Here is a 20,838-nt window from a genome sequence, read left to right as displayed (position 1 = left end):
AGCCAGACTGGCCCACGGTGCAAAGGTTAAGCCAGCCCGAAGCTCCCCGACTGCAAGAGGAAAAACAGTGTGTCCTGTTCCTGTTCCTGTGCCTGGGCAGCATTGGTGCTGCCTGACCTGACTGCTAAGCAGGGGCTGAGGCTCCTTGCAGCACTGATCTCAGTGCTCACCGAGCCGTCCCTGCTTCCCACTCTGCATCTGTCCCTGCTCCCCTGCACCGGGATCATCCCCAGGGTGGCTCTGCCGTTCAAACCCAGCTCCTCTCTTGCCTGCTCCATCCTCCATGCCTTGCTTCTGTGCTGCCATCAGCCAGATAGCAGAGGCTGCTCCTGCCCCAGCACCGTTTCCCCAGCTGTATTAAGTCTCTGTTTATCTATATAAAATCTCATGTCATTCATTGTCCTAAAAAGCTGGCAGGTAATTCTGTAATTACCATCCCTCATATGGTGCTGGCCTTTCCTCTCTCCCTGCTAGTTGGATATCCTCTTCAAGTTTAATCCCTTGGGAATTTACATTGTCTTTGCAATCCTTAAGGGAAAAATGCTGCTAAATCCAGGTCCCAGTGCTGGCCTCTGGGAAGACCTTAATTCCCTTTCCCATTAGCAGAATGCCCAGTTAAGAACCCTTGTGACTCCTCTCCTGGTCCTTCTCCCCACAGAAGTGGTCTGGGGCTGGCTGTGTGGGCTTGGATATGATGGAGTTCGTGCCCTCTTCCCAGACAATCCAACCTGGGATGCTGAGACATGCCAGCACTGTTTGCCCCACACCCTACAAACCCCCTTGGATTCCTTCCAGGGGTAGGGGAGGCTTCAGACTGCTTTGCACCCACCACTCTTCTTCAGAGACCCCACAGACTCCCAAACCCCATGGAGGTTTCTCACTGCAGCCCCCCCAGACCATCTCATGAGCAGGGTGAGGGGTGGGAAGGGGGGAGGCTGCACTGGAGCATCTCCCAGGCTTGGGCTTTCAGTGTCAGAGGGCATTTGCAAGGGTCCTTTCTTCTGCTGAGGCAGAGGATGCTGTGAAGCACTTCAGTGCTCCGTGGGTTTTTGTGCTTTGCACTTTTTTCCCCTTTAATGGGAATTGTATTCTGAGCATGGAGCAGCTGGTGATTCTTCTGGCTGCTGCGGCATCACCTTTGAGCAAGGCTCATGAGACTCCTCTTTTCACTGGCTGTACAGAGAACTTGAGCAGAGGAGCCCTGGGTCTGTTCCTGCTGTGACCCTACTGATGAGAGGGACTTTCCTGAGAAGGCAGGAGATACTTGGTCCTGCCTGGGGTGGGGACACAGGGAAGAGACCTTGGGAGCTGCATCCCCACCCCGTTAGCTGTGGGGGTTCACGCGGGGGTCTGTATAATGACAGCCAGCAAAGCACAGTGTGTGCCCTGCTGATGTTTAACAGTGGTAAAAGGCTGATTTTTGAGCCTTATTTTTTCTTTTAAAAAGTGCTTTCTTTGGTAAGGATCCTCAAGTTCCAGATGGGAACCAGGCCTGAGCCAGGGGAGGAAAGAGAGCATTCTCCAGGGAGTGGGGGCCTTTCCAGAGTGTGGGTTCCTCCAGGAAGGAAGAAGGGCTGTGGGAGAGAAGCTGGATGCTGCAGTCTCAGCTCCCATCCCTTGGCTCTGTAAGAGGGAGATGCAGGGGTTTGCTTTGCTGGGGTTTGCTTTGTTTCAGCTCTTCAGAGATCTTTTTAAGGGAACATCTTCACTTGCTAGCTGTTCAGGCAGGATAAGATCCAAGTTAGATACTCTCTACTGATGCTGGTACTAAGGACTTGCCTGTGTTTACCTGCCCCTGGCAGTATTCCTGCAGATGAGGTGTCAGCAGGGGTGCTGGCGTGTGTGGGTTTTACAGGAGCAGTAAAGCAGGGCTGAGGCTGTGTGGTCAGGAGGAATCGTGCTGGCACCCAACCAGCGGCACGTGGGGAAGTTTGAGCTGACAGTGTCTCATCACTTGCTCATTCACCTGGCACCCGTTCAACAGAGGGACCTTGTGGAAATGGCTTGAGCACCAGGTGTGCTGAGCACAGCTCTGCAGCCTCTCTGCTGATGAGGTGGCTCTTTGTTACCCAGGCTCCAGCTTTCCCAGGAATCACCTGCTTGTCACGAAGAGCCAAGGCCATGTGTAACACCTGTGGGTCCCTCAGTCCCCGTGTGATTTGGCTGCAGAGCCTCCTCCTGTCTGTCCTCTGATCTCCCCATCCTGCACAGGGTGTAAGTGATGCCCCCAGGTCCAGCTCTGAGGGGAGTGGGAAGCACACCTCCATCACCAACACTGTGTCTCTGCCTCAGTGGACCCAGGCATTATTTGGAAACTGCCCCTAGACCCTGAGCTTTGTATTGCCTGTAGCCTCCAGCATATCCTGACCACTCTCTGCAGCAGCAGGACTGGTAGGGCTGTAAAAGGTGACCAGAGACTTTGGATCATCTCATCTCTGTCCTGCAGATTTGTGGTACCACCTGTCATTGCCAAAATGCTGCTGGGTAACTCATCCCCAGTGTGTGCACAGGCTGGCACAGAGCCATGGCTCTGGGAGATCTGCTCCTCCTTCCTCCACCTCTGGCACTGGTGTCAGGATTTGCAGATGCTCTTGGTCAGAAGGCTTTGTCTCTCCTCCCTTTTAATTGCCACAAGGATAATTGGTTTTGTGGTTTTGAGCAAGAGGAGTCCATGAGCTCTCGTTCCTCTGCAGCACCCATGGAGCTCCCTGCCAGCAAGCTGAGTGCTGAGAGGGTGCCAGAGCATCCCAGGGTGGGAGCTGAAATCCTTCCCACTCCTTGCCCTGTGAGCTTTCCCAGATGGATGTCCATCCTGGCCCCAGGACGGAGCCTGCAGCTCCTGTCTGCCCATGACAACGAGCTGCTGGCAGCCAGGAGGAATGAAGGACCAACTGGCTCATCTGCTGAGAGCATTTGATTGATGTTGTTATCGTTTTGATTACCTTTTTTATAGGCTAACAGAAGGATTTTAATCTGAACAGTGGAGTAGGAAATGGGAGAAGCTGTGCCTGGAACTCAACGAGGAGGCAGCGAGGGCTGGTGCCTCCTTGTCCACATCCCTGGGAGTTGATATTGGAGCTGTTGGCCAAACTAAGAGTGTCAGGTAGAGGCGTTCCTGGCCTGATCTTACAGGAACTGCAGCTGCCTCCTGTGTTATTCACAGCGCAGCTGGTGCCCAAGCAGCTTAACCCCGGCCTCACAGCTGCCCAGAGCCAGGCACTGCCTGAAAGCATCGATCTGAGCCGGCGGAGGAAGGGGCAGCGAGCTCTAAGGCCAAGTTCAGCTCTCTCTGCTGCTTCTTGTGACTTGGGACAAAGTCATCTGATGTGTTGCCACCAGTGGCTAGGAATTGTCATTGTCCAGAAGTGCCAGGGTGACAGCTGTGGGGACCAGGGGCGGCAGTTTCACGTGCAGACGAGGAGCGGTGTCAGTCCTGGCTCTGCAATGCTCCCTGCATGGGAATGTGGTGCTGGGAACAGGCAGGGTGGATGAGAGAGCTGCTGCTGCTCTGCTAACTGGGCCACCTCTCCTCTGAGGCTTCTCTGAGGCTCTACCAGTGCCCTGCAGAGGGTTCAACCTGCCCCAAAATTGATTTGCTTCAGTGTCTGTTGGAGAAGGCAAAGCAGTGGTGCTGTAGGTGGATGTGTTCGCTTTGTTCACCAGCAGCTCGAGGGCACAGGCCAGGGCTGGTAGCACATGGCAAGGAAGGCGATGGTGAAGGGGAGCACGGGACTCGGCCAGCCCCACCAGGACTGACATCAGGAGGTGTCTTGCCCCATGCCAAGCTCTCCATGGCACCCCCAGATAGCTCCTGGAGGGTGTTGCAGTGTGGCTGTGAGGTGGGCTGGGGCTGTAGCACGGTACCTCCATCTCCATCCTTCCCCCCAGTGCCTGCCCCAGCTCCTGGTGCTTGAGCAGCAGCTGGGTGGCTGTTCCAGCCTGATCCCATCAGCCTGTTATGGTTTGCAAAGCCCATGGCAGCAGGCCATGAATGTCCTGCTGCAGGAGGAGATATGCAAGGGCCCAGGTGACAGAAGCAGTGGCCAGCACCCCTTGGCCAGGGGACTGCCCAGAGAGGGGATGGAGTGGCTCCCATACGCCAGGCTCTGAGTGCTGTGGCATAGCAGGGGTGCCACAGCCCCTGGCAGTGTGGGTTGCAGGGTGTTGTGCAGGAATGTGTTGCAGCTAATGCTGTGTGACAGTTTGACACGTCCTCCCGGGACAGGCAGAGCTGACATGTCATCTTCAGAGCTGTCACTCTGGCTGCCACACCATGGCGTTCGCTGTAAACAGGCAGCCAGGGGAACGCTCTCCCCCGGTGTGTGAGGAGGGAGAAGGGCTCTGCTTTTATTTGCATGCCCTCAGATGATCAGGCCCATGTCACTTGGCACTGGGATGTATCCTTCAGATAGATGGAGCCAGCTGGGGCAAGGGCAGAGAGGAGGGGGGGTCTAGCATCCTCCTAATCCAAGAGGATGTGATGCTGAGCGTCTCCCTTAGAAGATTCTGACGTGAGCAGAGCATTGCCTGCCAGCCCAGCGAGGGGTTTCACACCCAGCCAGACAAGCTGTGGCTGCCACAGTGCCTTGGCTGGGGAGCCAAGGGCAAGGCACAAGCTCTTTGGGACTGGGTAGCCACTGACCCCCGGGAGATGCTCACATGGGCCCAGAGAAGGCTCTTGAGGCAGCTCCTGCCCAGCCCCACAGTTAAGCCTGGAGCTGGATGTGGCATTTCACAAGTGAAATGCAGGAGCAGAAGGACACAGGCTGCCTTTCCCAGCCTGAATTTCACCCAGGATGTGAACGGTGTCCTATATGGACTGCTGTCCCTGGCAGGAATTCTGAGGCACAAGGTGTCCCCTGGACCAGCCCTGGGGGATGCTTGTGATCCTGTACCTCCCATTTCTCTGCTCTGCCTGCTGCTTGTGATGCTCTTCAAGAACATTGAGGCTCACAGTGCTGAAAGCATTTCTGTCTCAGAGAGAAACAAACGTGGCACACGCACAGGGCAGCAGAATTACCGGTGTGTCTGGGGAGCAGGGAGCTGGAACCAGACAGGCTCTGACAGCTGCTTTCAGGTCTGAGAGACCAAGCAGCGTGTCAGCCACGCACAGCTCGTCCTGCACAGCATCAGCCCCTGCTTTGCCTGGCTGCTTTTGGCATGATCAGCCTGTCCAGGTACCAGGAGCTGCCTGGTTTCACCTGTCCTGCCTGTGAATTGCATTTGGAGCGAGTGCTGGGGTGCAGCCATGGGCTGGTTCCCTCATCCTTGTGGGATGAGCGGTGGGGATGTGCCAGTCCTGGCAGTGGGACTGGGAAGCAGCATGTGTTTCCAGGCTGAGTCATGCTGAGGATTGTGTCTTGTTCCTTGTTACGAGTCCAGTTGCAATATTCGCTTGGCAGAATCAGCTCGTCCTCCCTCTCTCCCCCATTGTGTGTCTGTCTGTCCGTCCCTCCCACCTCCTCCATGTAGCAGCAGAGTAGCACTTGTAGGGAAAAACAAAAAAGTAAAATCTCTACCTGGAAGCTCTGCAGGGCTGTAAGGTCAGGACAGCAAACACTGGTGCTTGCTATGCAAAGCACGGAGCCAGTGTGCTGGGCAAGCAGGTACTCAGCTGCAGCTGCCAGGGCTGGCTTTGCTCTGGGAGGGGGGCTTGCATCCATGGGAGGGGGGAAATGATGCCACCAGGGCCAGAAAGAGGTGGCAGGCAAGTGGGGGATGGAGACACACAGCTCCTGAGTGGGACTTGCTGTCCTCTGTGCCAGAGAGAGGAGGGAGCTGCAGAGAGGGACAGGGCACCTGCACTGCTCTGTCCCCCCTCGCTGAGCTGTCTCTGCTCAGCTGCTCTGTGTCTAGGTTATTTTAGCTTTGATTCAGCTCTGAAATTGCCTTGGCTGAAACTCCGTCTCTATTGTTTTCAGTCTGCAGAAGCATCATTGAACGTGTCAAAAAGATAAATTGGAGAAAAAGAGAGGAAGGAAAAAAATAAAAGAGGAGTGCAGCGCAGTTGGTGAGGAGAGCCATGCTGGTTGTGGTTTCCCAGAGCAGCTGGCTGCTCCAAGCCCACTCTCCCTTTCCAGAGGCAGCTCCTTGCAGCCCTGTCCCCTTCTCTGCAGGACTGAGACACCCTTCCAGACATCCTCCTTTATCTTCTGCCAGAGGGCTTTTCCCCCTTGGCAAAGCTCGTTTAGGCTCATTTAGGCTCAGCATCTGTCCTGCCTGAGCCTTGTTCTGGAAGCACAGTCTCTGCTCTCTGTGTCTGCCCTGGCTGGGATCAGCCAGATCACCGTAACAGGGCTCTGGAGATGAACAGAAAAGAAATGGGATGGGCAGCAAGAGGGGTCCTGGGTGTGGGCAGGGGCTTGGAGCAGACCTGTGCTTTGTGCACACCTTGGGGTCCAGCACCAAAACACCTGGTCCAGGTGGAGCTGGGGAAGGTCTGTGCAGCACTGACCAGGCTGGTGGGTTAGTTTGGGCTCCTGCCCAGGCTCTCTCAGGAGTTCAGGGCACCCCTGTCCCAATGGTTTGAAGAGGTTTCTGCATTCCTGGAAGGATCAGGCCTGAGGGATGAGGTTTGGGGTCTGTTTAGGGTATCATTTGGTTCTGGAGGACATGGTGCTGTCCAAGGCCTGTGGCATTGAACTGTATGGGGTGGGTTGCTGTGTAACACCTTTATAATTGCTAATCACCTCGGGAGGAGGGGGAGGCACCTGGGAAAGGAGCTGGCAGTGAGTTAAGGGAGGTTGCAGAAGTGGTTGTTTCTGCTGCTGAGGACGCTGGGGCAAATGAATAACCTGTTAAATAAAATGTCAGCCAGGAATGGATAGGAACTGGCATTGCTTTTCTGCTTGCACTTTACAAAATGAATCTCCCTGTGCGTGGTTGATTTGCTTATTCAAAATAGACCGTGGTGGAGGGGCTCTCCTGCTGAACCTGCTGACACCAGGGGCTAAATTGTGTAAATTCTGTTATCCAAATGCTCCTCTGAATGGCTGCAGTGATCTAAGGACATAATCCATTGCCAGAGGAGAGGGGTTTTCAGATCCTAATTCCCTTTGTTTCTGGAAACAATGAGAATGTGAGAAATGAAGCTGAGAAATTGCCATTGAGCTCCAAGCTGCAGTCCAGTGCTGGGAAAGGTGCCCCAATCCCTGCCCCAGTTGCCTTTCACACCTGAAACAGGGAAGATCGATCTGTGTGAAAACTCCAGGAGGCAAATACCGAGCAGGTTCCATTAGATAAGGCTGGTTTCAAATGGAAACTGATTTGCATGGGCTGATTAAGCTCATTACTACAGCAGGAACTCAGAAAATCATCAGATCCCTATGCAGCAGGAGTGCTGAGGTCTGCTGCGATGACGCTCGGTGTGCCAGCACTGCTGTGCCTTCAGCAGCATCTCCTGGGAGTGCACATGGGATGTGGCATGGGGCCACTCTGCTACCAGCACCAGCCTGAGCTGGCACACTTGTGACACCAACATTTATAAATGATTTGGCCTTGGTTAGAAACCTGTTGGGGCGTTTCTCTTCGTTACGGGCGCTTTCAAAGCGCCCTGGTGAGTGCAGAGCTGCAGCCCCACAGAGCAGGGGTGTGGGCAAAGCAAAGCTCTGGGCACCCACACAGCATGTGGGGAACGAGCACCTTGTTCTTGCTGGTGCTCTGCTCCCATCTGGTACCCTGGGGACCAGAGGGCTGTGCTGGCAGCCCCTGCTGCCACAGCCAGGGTGAGTGTGACCTGGGAGCTCTGGCGGAGTTGGGGGGCTGTGTGCCAGTGGGACCAGCATGGATTGTCCCTTGGGCTTTCCCCTGGGGACATGTGTGCATGCATACCACAGGGAGCCAGTGCTTGTGTCCTGTGGGAACCACATGTGTGTGCATCCCACAGGGACCCTGGGCCATGCAAGTCAGGTCGTGCTGTGCCAGGAGCAGCTCTGTGTCCTCATGTCTCTTTCAAACTGAGAGGAAATTTAGTTTAGATACTAGGAAATAATTCTTGCCTGTGAGGGTGGGGAGGCCCTGGTATAGTCTGCACAGACAAGCTGTCCCATCCATGGGCGGGTTCAGGGCCAGGTTGGATGGAGCTCTGAGCAGCCTGGTCTGGTGGAAGGTGCTGCTGCCCATGGCAGGGGTTTGGAACTGGATGAGCTTTGAGGTCCCTTCCAAAGCAGGCTGTTCTGGGGTTCTATTCCTGCAGCATTTCCCCAGGTGAGCACCTTGTGGTGCCCTCCACACAAACAGGTGCCACCTTCCAAGGCTCCTGCTGCTTCTTCCGTGCAACATTTGTACACCCACGTGTTGAAAACGGAGTTCACGTGGGCAGGTGTGCCCCTAAATATATCTATTCACCTGGGAAATACACTGCACTCATGAGCATTGCTCTCATGAGCGTGCACAGACTCTGCAGTTTGCAGTCCCCTCCTCACCCTGCAGCCCCAGGGGCACCCTGGCACAAGCAGCAGAGCTGGGAGCTGATTATGAAGAGATTATAAAGAGGTATAAACTAAGCCTCTCTGCTAAAAAGGCCAGGAGCCCCAGGCTGGAAGCATCACACGCAAAGGCTCCTCTGCTCCTGTGCATTTTGTCTTTTTAATGTTTTTGCCTTTATCTTGCATCAGTTCAAGAGCTTTACTAAGCCCTGGAGCACAGAGAGGCATCCTCGAAAAGGCAGGGGTGGAGGGGGACTCTGTGAGGCTGTGTTTGTCACCTCTCATAAGCAGGTCCCTGTGTAGCTCTTGGGACAGTCCCTGCTGCCACGCAGACTAGCTTGTGGGCCAGTTGTGTCACAGCTTGGGGGACCATCTCACCAGTGTGGTACTGCCAGAAATGCTCCAGTGTTTGCCACCTCTGTGTCAAGGTGCTCTCACCCTGGGCAGGGCAGGGCTGTGGGTTGCTGGAGCTGCTGGGTGAGTCCGAGTCCAGCTCAGGCTCCCTCTGCCCCCAGGGTGTCACACAGCCTGGGCTGGGGGTGCTGTTATCTCTCCTCCTCTGGCATTCCTTCCCCCAGGTCCCTGCTCTGTGCTGTGCTGGGTGGAGATAGGAGTCCAAGTCATCCACTGAGGAAATTGCTCACTGTAAATCCACAGTGGAAGTCCTGGCATTCCTGAAGGCCCAGAGGAAAGTGCTTGATTGGATTTTCAAGCCTCTCAGCCAGCTGTGGGAGAGGAGGGCTGACAGCCTCCCTGAATCTTCCTCACTGATGCCTGGGAGGGGATGCAGGCTGTGCCTGCTCGCTAATGGAATGTAAAGGATGTGTAAATCTCCCTCCTTATTTAACTCCCCCCTGAACTTTTATATGCAGCCATAAATTTCTCCTCCTGCAAACCTGCTGGAGCAAGGTGGGGGCCTCCTGCCCATGCAGGTGTGGGGGGAGTCATTCTCCTGCTGCTGGAGAGGAGCTGCTGTGCCATGCAGCAGCCAGACCCTGTCCTGAGGGGCTTTGGGGACATGCTGGGTGCACCTGGGGGCTCTTGCAGGAAAGGCTCAGTTTGGGTTCAAGCTGCCCATGTCAACAGGAGCACCTGGGGCTGGTGTAATCCCCCTCCTCCCCATGGGGCTGAGGGTGTTTGCATCCAGTACCACCAGAAAGCAAAGTTAATGAAACACAGAGGCTTCCTGAGCTCAAACTGCAGCAGTAATAGACAGAGAGTGGCCAGGCTGTGGTGGGGAGCTGGTATCACTCCAAACCCCCATCATGCAGCTGAGCATCACACAAATAATGGAGAAAAATGCTGCAAATTTTATTCTATTGCTCCTTGTCTCTGATTAATCCTCTTATGTGTTCATCTCATTTTATCCCAGTGTTGACTGCCTGTTTATTGTATTTCTGTAGTCCTCACAAAGACAAGGATCCCTCTGAGTCTTGCCTGGCTGGGCAAGGCGGGGCTCCTGCCTGCTGGCACCAGTGGAGTTCCACAGAGGAGAGGACCAAGGTAACATGCCCGTGGTCACCACAGCAGATGGTGACAGAGGAGGGGCTGGAAACCAGTTTCTCCCAGGCCCTAGATTAGTGCCCAGCTGCTTGGGCATCCCCAAATGTAAAGAAAGATGCCCTAAAAAGCATTGTTCCACAGTGTGGCTTTGCAGCCCATGCTCAGGGCTTGTTCTCAATGGACTTGAGAGGAGACAGGCTTTCCTCTTCACACCCCTCTCTCACTGCAGGCAGATCTGTTAGAGCCCTGCAAGGGAAGCCCTGCCTATCTCAGTCCCTCTTCTCCAGCCCAGGCTCTCCAGCTCTGCTCAGTTTTGCCAGAAGCTCCGTGTCCTCTACCTGCTGCTGGCTGAGTCAGCAGCACGAGCCTTCTGGGCCTGACCCTGTTGCTAAAAGATTGTGCTTTGATCCTCTTCTCTTGCTGGGGAGAACAAAAAATCCCTTAAACGGCCAAAAATCATAGGGAACATTGAAGGAGAAATTTTTTACCTGAGTGGGAGCCCCTCATTCAAACAATTTGGTGGAGGAGGATGGTGTTTGTAATAGCATAAAACAATTTGGAGGAGAATGGTGTTTGTAGTATGGTGGAAACTTGCACAAATGAGGGAGCCCACTGTCTTTGGGGGCATTTAGACTGGTTCCACAGCACCCCAACCTGTCCCAAATTTGTGCAGGCTGTGTGATAACCTGGAGGTTATCATCATCTCACACTCATTACCCTTCACTCCTGCAGGTGCTGAGTGCTTGCCCTGGAACCCGAGGGCCTCCTGAAGGCATCCAGTGGCACACTGGGGCAGCAGCTGGGGTCCCACCTCTGCCACAGTCATGTGCCACTTGGGCAGCCCATGCATGTGCACTGTGCCAGCAAGGCTCAGGTCCTCTCTCCTGCTGCACATTGATCAGACAACTCTTGGTGTAAATTCTCCCAGGATCTGGCAAGCTGCAGCACGGGAACGGTGGCTTTAGTAGCTGGAAATTGCTTTTCAAACCCAGTACAATTTCCAGCCTCCCCAGCATCCTGTGGCAGGGAGCTCCTGGGATTAATTGGTTTCTGCGTGGCAAAGTGCTGCCTGTTCCAGGTGTCCAACCTCCTTCCACGGGTGCCTTCCAGTCCTCATGCAATGCCAGCTCCCTGCCCAGTGTCAGGCTGCTTTCAGGGACCATCATGGTCCCTCTTCTGCTTTCTAGCCTGGAGATCCCCAGTCTTAGCTGGGAAAGGCAATGTCTGTGTGTTTGCCTGTGGAAGGTGCTGAGCTTCAGATTCTTCAGATTCAGATTCTCTCTTGTCTTACAGGGCTTGTTTCAGGACAGCCTCTCCCTGTGCAGAAGCTGTTTTTTCTGGTGACCTGAGCATGGCTGGAGGTTGTGGTGACACACAAGGTCTTTGCTAGACATGCTTATACTGTATTTTTTGTAATTTGCATTGTTACTTTGAAAATTTTTGCACCCCTCTTGCCCCCAGCACCTTGTTGCTTGGGGACAGTAAGTCCGTCTCTGCCATCCCCAGAATATAACAGGTCCTAGGATTTCCAGCTAGCCCCCAACCCACCTGGCCCCTGTGCCTGTGTTTATCTCTAGGTGAGATGCCAGGACCATTTAAAATGCTGCAGGCTGAGCAGCAGAAGGCTGCAGCTGCTGCCCGGAGCCAGGCTGCGGCTGCTGCTTCGTTATTTACAGCTGCCTTTGGCTGCTCATGAGCTTCTCCAGCAGCTCTGCTGGACCCTGCTCGCTGTCTGCTTGTCCCTGCACTGGAAGCCAGGGGTATTTGTGCTCTCAAACGGGGGCCATCTGGCACCCCACCCTTGTACCAGCAGTGTACCCAGCTTGCCTGCCAGCTCAGGACAGAGCCAGTGGCAGAGCTAACCCCTTTGAGGAGCTCTGCTGATTTTAAACTGCTTCCCAATATTGACAGCAGATCCAAGCTGAAGCACAGGGGTAAAGTCTTGGGCCATATGGCAGAGCTGTATGCAGGCTGCGTTCTCCAGGCTGGGTCCATGAGGGACTTCACCCATCAAGGCCAGGGTTATTCTGCTGCCCTTAGTGTTGGTCCCAGCCAGGCTGGCACCCCTCAGTGCAGCTCTCCTCACTTCAGCCAACTGTTAAACACTGCCAGAGCAGGGGCAGCTTTACCAGGCTGTCAGTGTCTGTGTGACCGAGCAGCTCCTCAGTGCTCTGGAAGGACAGCATCTGTTTGCCCGTGCTGGGGGTGTCTGCCACCTAAATGGGGCCAAATGACATCTTCCAAGGTGCCCAGATGGCTGCTGGGCACAGCTGCAGGGCTGATGGAGCAGAGATGCACGTCCTGGTGGATCCTGTGCCAGCCAGCTCTCCCTGCTCTGCTTTTGTCCCTGCTGTTGGTCCCCACACGCCCTGGCAGCCCCACAGCTCTCTCTGAGATGGAGACCGGGGTGTGAGGCTGGAGCTACCATATGTTCCCCATGAAAACTCTTCTTGGCCCATTCCCCGGCGTTTCCTGCCGCTGCCACACGTGCTCAGGATCCCACATGCCTCACAAGCCGTTCACCAACTGCAGCCTGGCAGATGGAGGAGCTGGGCATGGTTTTGCAGGAGGAGAGGCAGGAATCCACAGGCTCTGCTTGTTCTTGGGTCGTTCACAGCAGCAGAGGAAGGGGAAGAGAGCTGGAACCCACCCCTGCAAAGTGCCCCTCTGCAGAAGGGACAAGACCTTCCCATACACACTCCCCATCCCAGAGCTGAGCTGTGAGCCCTTCTTGGGCTGCACAAAGTTTTTTCCACCTGGTGCCAGCTGTTTAAAGGCAGTTTGGAAATGGTCTGAGCATCCTGGGTAGATGGAGACCATCATTCCTCCCAGGCAGGTGGTACTGGTTTGTTTTGGTGGCAGATGGCCAGTCAGCATTAAGAGCAAAGGCAGAAAATCAGTCCTCAGAGGGAGCAGAGATTTATTGCAGTAGGAAATGTAAAATGTTTGTGTCAGCTTTTGGAGTAACTCCTGTTCTGCCTGTATCTGTTTGGGGGGGATGAGGGCTCTGTGCCCAGCCCTGCTCCATGGCAGGGAGGTCTGAAGGTGCTCAGGAGGCTGAAGGCACATCCCTTGGCAGTGGGTGTATCATGGTGGGCAGTGACTGGAGAGAGCTGATGTCTCTCTTACCACCTTGAGTGGCAGAGTGTGACCAGATCAGTGCCAGCTCTGAGCACAGCAGATGAGTGTCCCAGCCTCAGGAGTGGGATATCGGTCAGTCGAGATGCTGAGGAGCCAGGTGCTCCCACAGGAGTGCGTCTGTGGTGGGCTCCTGCTGCTGCTGGGTACAGAGAGGTTTCTCCTGATAAATCCTGTTACTTTGTGCTGAGCTCTTTTCCAGTGACTTTGTGCATTGTGCCGTGGTGGTCCTGAGGACAGAAGGGGATCCAGAGCAGGCTGATGGGCTAAGGGTGGGCAGCAGGCAGGTCAGGACCCAGGCAGGGTGGGGACATGGACATAAACAGCCATGTGCTCCCTGCAGTGGGAGGAGGTCAGTGCTGGTCTGTGCCCACCGAGGTGGTGCAGGTGTTCCCCAAGCAGTGTGGCCCCAGGGTGAGGCTGGGTTTGGGTGCTGCTGATGGCACCAGAGCTGCTGAGCTTCAGGGATTGTTTCATATCCTCAGTTCCCTGCTGCAAGAGCGAGGCTGAGCTTTCTGCCCAGAAATTAAAAGAAGAAACACAAAAAAATCAGGCTCCAAGGAAGTGATAGCTCCTGGGGTACAGCCAATTACCAGTGTTAGGGAGAGAACTACCTTACCCACTGCTGCTGCTGGTTTTCTCTGACCTCTGCTCTGCTCCAGGGTGAGCACACGCTAATCCCCAAGCCTGGCATGGGAGAGCTGCTGCAGGAAGGACGTTCAGAGGCACAGCCTGGAGAAGGCATGTTGTACCTGCTGCTGAGCATATTAGTGCTTCTCCAGGAGTGGATAAGTCCTGCTTACGAGGACACTCGTCCTCTTTTATTTAATTTCCTGGTAATGCTTCTGCAGCGTCCAAGTCTTATCAGGAGAGGAGCAGCTTAAGAGGCCGGTAAAGGAGTTTTATTGTCAGTATCCATCTCTTTATTTCCCTCTTCCCTTTGACGCTGCATGGCAGGCTGGTTGTGGCTGAAGTGAGGTGTGCTTTCCTTTCCTTTTGTCTGTTAAAGCCGCAGAGATTTCCCGGCTAACCAATTCTGATGGTAATTTGGGCTGCGGGAGACGCTGCTGTCCCCGGTGCCTGGCGGTCACCGTGGTTCCCTGGGGAGCAGTGGGGGTGACCTGATCCCCAATTGCACACTGAAGGACACATCTGGGCCCACAGCTGGGCAGCTGTGCTCTGGGACTCGCCATCCACTTGGTGGTGAGCAAACCCCTGCCTCTGTTTTCCCGGAGCTCAGCCCCATCCCCAAGGCATCCCAGTGCTTGGGATGCTGCTGCTCATCCTCGTGTTCATCTGATGGGGGGCTGGGATTGCTGTGGGCAGCAGGGCAGGATGAAAGTGTCCCCTGGGAAGCCAGCAGCTCGGTGACTGCTGTTGTCAGCCAGCTCCATCCCTGGCATCCTCCCTGGCCATGCCATGTGGAGACGCAGTGCTGTATTCAGCCCCTTTTCAGCTGCACACAATGGCCTCGGATAACGTTTGTTTGAGAAAATTGGTTGAATCGCGTGATTCTTTTTCTTGTGGTTGTTACTGTTGTTCTTTTAAACGCTCATGGGAGTAGCAGAGCAGCTAATGAGGCGGTGCAGAGACAGTCGCTGGGGAGATGGTGTCGCCTGTTGTTCCCTGCAGCTGCACTCCTGGTGATGGAGCTGGCTCTGCTCCTGCTGGGAGCCCTGGTGGGTGCGGCACTTCCCCTGCCCACACCCTGCTGCTCCTCACTGTTTCCTTCTCCAGCCATGTGGGACGGGAAAGCCGAGACCACCCACCCAGCTGGCACGGGGAAAGGGTCACCTGGCTGTGGTGACATCCCGTCACCCCGGGCAGACTCACCCGGTGCTCAGAGCTCTGCTGGCTCCCGTGGCAGACGTGGCATCCTCCCTTGGAGGATTTTGGGTGGGATCAGGCTCGGCACAGGGCTGTCATGCTGGCAGTGATGTCCTCAGGCCCCAGGCTGTGTGTGCTGTGAGCTGCCAGGAGCTCCTGTCCCCTCCAGCCCCACGTGCTGTCCCTCTTGGCTCTGCAGCAGGTGCCAAACACAGCCCTGGGAGCGGGTGGGGGTGTCAGAAATGCAGACAGATAGCATTAGATGGATGATGCATCAAATCCTAAACTGATACGAGATGGAACAATTGGTGTGTTGTCAGAAGGCCAGGAAGGATCTCTTTTAAGTAGACCAAATAGTCTGGACAGGAACAAGCAATGAGCAGCACAGAAACAACAGCACGTTCACCAGTTTGTTTTTCTGGCTGGGCTGTGCATGTTGCCATCTGTGCTGGGCTCTGTGGCCATCCCGCGGTGCTGGTGTTGCTCCCCCAAAGCAGGCTCACAGCCTGGAGCCATGGCTGGCACTGCTCTGGGATGCCAAGGGCAGCTTTGATGTGACCTTGCCCTGGGCTGGATCTTCCCATCTTCTGGTTGTCTCCGCTCCAAGGAGTCCCTGGGCTGACGGTGAAGATTTGTTGTAGTAGCACAGCTGAGCCTGCCTTAATCCCCGTTTTTAGACTGGCTAAACTTGTTTTCACTTATCTCTCATACTGTTGAGCTGTGTTACCCAACAAGAATAAACTAACCCTTGAGTCTGCTCTCAAAGCTTTACAGAACAGCAGAGAGAGCTCTCTGGCTGTGCCAGGGCTGCTGCCTCCCCTGACCCTCACAGCAGTGCCATCCCTCAGGGAATGGCCAGAGCCACACCACCATAGTTAACCCCTCACAGATCTGCCATCTCAGGAAGTGCAGTGCTGGGGCAGAGGTGGTGAGGGGCTGGGAGAGGATGGTGTGTGGCATCTCCACCCTTCCTGAGCTGCTGGTGCTGTGGCAGGGACAGAGCAGTGCTGCTGTGCACTGGAGGATGGGGCTGTGGCTGTCCCAGGAAAGGACTGGAGGTGCTGGGAGCTCTGCAGGTGCAGTGGGGCTGCTCTGCTGGCCTCAGAGGGCTGGGTGTGATGGGCAGGGCTGCCTGTGCCTGTGTTATAAGTACATTATATTATTGGCTTTTTGCAAATATTAAAATGAATGGTATATGTATAGTGTTGGAAAATTTTGTTGTATGAATATAGTTTCTTTTAGTTCTGCTATTAACAAAACTTAGAAATAGTAGTGTGATAAATATTTATTTTTTGGACTGTAACATGGTGATGTAAAAAAGCTTTTGTTGATGTAACTAACTCAGAAAATTTTTCACATTCTTGGATTGTCCTATCTGGATGAAGACAGGGGTGACAAACACCAGAACTCCAGGGAAAGGATTTATTGGTCTCCATTATCAGGGAGTGCACCAGTAAGAAGGACCTGCAGGGAAAAAAATTTAAAAAGTAAAAAAATGTTTATTTACAGGCTGGGGGGGATGATTTTGAATAATGCATGAAAGGTCGGTGAATATACAACAGGTTGATGGATCTGAGTTAAGGTGTGCTCTTGGGTGGAATGCCAAGCACCTGGCCGTTATAACCTTTTGCTTTGTTGTCTCTTATTGTCCTTTATGAAACTTTTAAAAATCTGCCAGGAAGCTGAAGCTGTCTTTTCACCCCTGTGACTGCAGCGCAGCCATGTGATGCCGGAGGAGCGCGGTGGCGATGATATGGAATGTGGGCAGCTGCCTTCGGACACGCTCCGACAGGTGACGGTCCAGCGCCACCCCCTCTACGGATTTGGCTTCGTGGCTGGCAGTGAGAGGCCGGTGGTGGTGCGGTCGGTGGCAGCAGGTAGGGTGTGGGGGTGGTCCTGGACACAGCTGCAGCGTGCCAGCAAACACAGCGGTGCTTCCCCCTGCTGGGACCCCTCCCCAGGCTCCTGTCCTCTCCTGTCCCCTCTGGTGGCGCTGCAGGGTGTCCTCCACAGCCACACACAACGCTTTGGGGGTGCTTGGGACCCTCCTGCTTCCCCTCCACCCCGCAGCTCTGGGATGCCTGGGTTGGCCCTGACCCTCTCTCCTGGCAGGCGGCCCCTCTGAGGATAAACTCCTGCCAGGAGACCAGATCTTGGCCATCAACGATGAGGATGTGAGTGAAGCCCCCAGAGAGAGATTCATCGAGCTTGTCAGGTGAGGACAACACTTGTCCCTCATCTCCTCTGGGGAAGGGCTCATGCCAGGCTGCTGTGCCCGTAGCAAAGCCTTGGGCTGTCAGTGCACACCCAGTGGTCACTGCTGGGGTGGGGAATTCTCAGCTTGAGCAGGGGGAGTGCCTTGAAGCAAGTGCCATAGTTGTTCCCAGCTGGCCAGGAAGTGGGAAGGTGTCCACAGCCATGTTGTCAAGCACCCCAAAGAACCCACAAAGGTCCCGGCCACCACTGGGCTGGGCAGGGTGGGATGTGCTCTCAGTAGTCAGTTGCCCTGTTGAGGTCCATCACCACAAGGTCCCATCCATTTTCATTTCTCCTTTCTGTCACAGGAAAGCCAAGGACTTCATCATCCTCACGGTCCTGCACACCCACCAGGTAAGACTGGCAGGGCCATGGCCAGCTCCAGGGGAGCCACACCAGGGGTGAAAAGCCCTTTTGGAGACCGAGGCAGGGTCCCTGGAGACCCTGGAGACACTCAGGCAGTTCAGCTGATTCATTGGACCCATGTCCCACCAGCCCAAGGCTCTTCCAAGCTGTCGGGTCTGAGAGCTGCCACAGCCCCCTGGGGTCAGTGGATGTGCAGCCATGTCCCCATCCTTGCCACCAGGAGGGAAGGAGGAAAAATATTGCCAAACCCTGCTGAGGATATTACATTTTTGTGTCTGATGAGTAACTCATCGTGCCAGAGGTGGCAGGGAGGGGTCACTGCTGGCTCGAGAGTCCCTGGGGAGCTGGGAGGGCCAGGCTGCAGGAGGGCTGGAGATGCTGCTGACACCATGGCTGGTGCACTGGGGCAGAGTGAACTGTCACACCAGAGGCACCATTTGTGTTTCACTGAGTCTTTGATGTTGGGAAAGAAGTGTGAGAGTTCCCCTGTGCTCCCCTCCTCTCCAGGAAGGAGATGCCCCCAGCCAGGCATGTGCCACACTCCAAAAAAGGTTTTTTCCTCCTGGCCCAGGATGGCCACCAGCCAGGTCAGCCAGTGCTGGCACCATCAGACACACACAGCTCTGTGGTACAACTGTCTCTGTGCTGGAGTATGTGCAGGCACTGCCACCAGAGCATCCTGCAGGAATGCCCAGGGTCCTGCCATCTCCCTGGCACTGCAAACCCACATCCAAGGGATTCATCTCTCTCATCCAGCTGGTGCCAGTGCCCCCAAGCAAGACCTGGCTGACATCTGCTGGAGCTCAGCCTGTGCAAGGGGTGCCAGGTACAGGTGCTCAGTGGGGTGCAGCCTCCCTGCCACACTGATGTGTGCTGGTGTCACTTCAGGGGCTGCTGCTCATTGTCCTGGCCCTGCCTGCAGTGCTGTGGAACCACAGCCAAGGGGGTTTGCTTTCCACCCTCCCCATTTCATGGTTTGCTGCCCACTCCCCATCATCACGCTGGCTCCAGGGGGGTTTCCTATGGGCCCTGTGTCTGCCCTTCCCCACACCATGGCTCCAAGGGCAGGCAGATATTTACTCAATGCTCTCTTTCCAGTCTCCCAAATCTGCTTTCATCAGTGCAGCCAAGAAGGCAAAGCTAAGGTCCAACCCCGCCAAAGTCCGATTTTCAGAGCAGGTGACGGTCGGCGAGACAGACCCAGTAAGTCCTGCCCTGCCTTCCTCTGAGGTTCACCCCCCTGAGGTGTCCCCAGGGCCATGGGCTGTGGGGTGGCTGGGGGCCACAGGGCTCCTCTTCCCTGTTTTGGGCTCTGCAGGTGAGGGCAGCTGTCTGGCCTGGGGAGCCCCACAGGACTGATGCCCTTGGGCACAGTCAGTGTGTTGGGTCACTGCTGGGGGGACGGACGTTCTGTGATCCTTCCCTGTCCCTCTGAAGGAGCCCCACAAACTTAAAAACCTGGTCTCAACTGAGTCCCCCTGAGCACCCAGGGGAGGCATCCAGGCAATGCCAGTGCCCCCCCTAAGGAAGATTTGTTCCTTCCAGCATGAGCCCAAAGGCTTTGGAGTGCCTGTATGTGGGGCAGGGTGACCAGGGCACTGCTGAATGGCTGTGGAAGCTGAAGAGTTCCAGCCCGGTGCTTTTATCTCTAAATTGCAGAAAGGTTTTATTAACAACAAAACAAAACTGAAAAAAAACCTGTAAAGCGCTTCTAGCATGTTCTATTTTTAAGCAAAATCAATTAGGTAATTATCTGATTGAAATGCTTCTCACCAAATAAAATCAGCCTTCTCCCAACTTCCTGCAGAGGGGATGTGCAGGGTCGAGGGGGGATAGGTTTGGGGTAAGGGTCAGGAAAGGGGGATCAGCTCTGAGCCACCCCAGCCATGCCTCCCCTCTGGGACACCAGCTGGGGAGTGGGACAGGCTGCCAGCATGGGCACTGGGATGTGCTGGGCAGAACAAGATGCTCTGTTCCCACTGCAGCTGCTGGGAGCTGAGGAGGTGAATCTGTCAGGCAGCTCTGAATTGCCTCAGCTCTGTGCTTCTTGATGGCTCAGAATGCTGGCTTTTCAGGGGAAATGTGCCTCAGCACAGAAGCCCAGAGCAGCAGAGGATGCCATCACTGACACTCTCTCTCACCCCACCCTCCCTCCGTGCCCCCCACCCTCCTTGCCTCCCCCTTGCCGGCCCCACATGCCAGGACATGTTGAAGAAAGAAGCTCTTCTCCTCATTCCCAACGTGCTGAAGGTTTTTCTGGAGAACGGGCAGATCAAATCCTTCACGTTTGATGGCCGAACCACGGTGAAGGTGAGCCCCTCCGCTCCCCCCGTGGCGCTGTGACGCTCCTCTCCTCCCCCTGCCCAATCCATTTTTCCTCTCCTGCTTCCCGTGCACGAACGCCGCAGCAGCGCTGGGCTGGCTGTGAGCCGCTCTGGCATGATGGATGGCCCGTCTGCCTCCCCAGGCACACGCTTTGCAGCTGGCAGGGATGGGGGTTTGCTGGCTCTCTGCCTCTCCCGACTCTCTCCTTGCTGTCAGCCTGCCCTCCAGCCAGGGGGGAGTCCCCCTGCCAGGGCCCAGCTCCCTCAGTGCCACCACGGTGTCACCCCAGGTGCTGGGGCTCTGCCTGCCGGTCACCTCCCCCTGCAAGGTCACTGGGTGCCATGCTCTGGACCTCTCAGCCTCATCCTGGCACAGCCCCAATTGCCAGGGGCGAGTGGGCTCTCAGTGAGCTCCCAGCTCCCCCTTGGGAAGTGCCAGTGCCTCGCACCCAAGCCTGTCCGTGACATTTGCAGGACGTGATGGTGACATTGCAGGACCGCCTGTCGCTGAGACACATCGAGCACTTTGCCCTGGTCCTGGAGTATTCCAGCTCGGAGCAGAGCCACCGCTTCCTGCTGCTCCAGGACAAGCAGCCACTGGCCCACGTAAGCTGCTGGGTGTTGGGATGGCCGAGGTGAGGGGCTGGGCACAGAGAGCCTTCTCTTCTCCCAGTGTGGGGCTTGGCTGAGATTGTGCTGCGGAGTGGCACAGCCTCTCCTCGCCTCTGGCATGGTCCTGCAGGCTCAGGGGTGAAAAGGGTGGCCAAAGAGGGAGACAGTCAGGGTTTTATCCATCCCACACTGACAGCACCATGGAGCTGCTCTGTGCTGCAGCCTGGGCAGCTGCAGACAGCACTCATGAGCATCCCTGACTGGGAGAGCAGTAAGCTGGTGCTGCAGAGAACCAGGGGTGAAATGGGGATCGTGGAGCAATTGTTGGCCTGAGTGGCGTAAACCCTACAGCACCAGGCAGTGCTGTCACACCAAGGAAGGCTGGG

At 55.4% G+C, this 20,838-nt stretch overlaps 1 protein-coding gene across 2 annotated transcripts in view; it reads left to right on the top strand.

The window, feature by feature from the left end:
- FRMPD3 (FERM and PDZ domain containing 3) overlaps positions 1-20,838 on the top strand; it is a 57,450-nt gene that overhangs the window by 12,666 nt on the left and 23,946 nt on the right. The window contains exons 2-7 of one of the 2 annotated variants that reach the window (XM_033072202.2): positions 16,609-16,771; positions 17,007-17,109; positions 17,459-17,504; positions 18,615-18,719; positions 19,719-19,826; positions 20,315-20,446. In XM_033072202.2, the coding sequence (XP_032928093.1) occupies positions 16,621-16,771; positions 17,007-17,109; positions 17,459-17,504; positions 18,615-18,719; positions 19,719-19,826; positions 20,315-20,446 (645 nt within the window). In that variant the 5' untranslated portion in view covers positions 16,609-16,620. Of the gene's footprint in view, positions 1-16,608; positions 16,772-17,006; positions 17,110-17,458; positions 17,505-18,614; positions 18,720-19,718; positions 19,827-20,314; positions 20,447-20,838 lie in introns of those variants that run through there. The other variant, XM_033072203.1, reaches the window with a different exon arrangement.

Source organism: Catharus ustulatus, chromosome 14, assembly GCF_009819885.2.
Source record: "Catharus ustulatus isolate bCatUst1 chromosome 14, bCatUst1.pri.v2, whole genome shotgun sequence".
Classification (NCBI taxonomy): Eukaryota; Metazoa; Chordata; class Aves; order Passeriformes; family Turdidae; genus Catharus; species Catharus ustulatus.
This window is presented reverse-complemented; position numbering and strand designations above follow the sequence as displayed.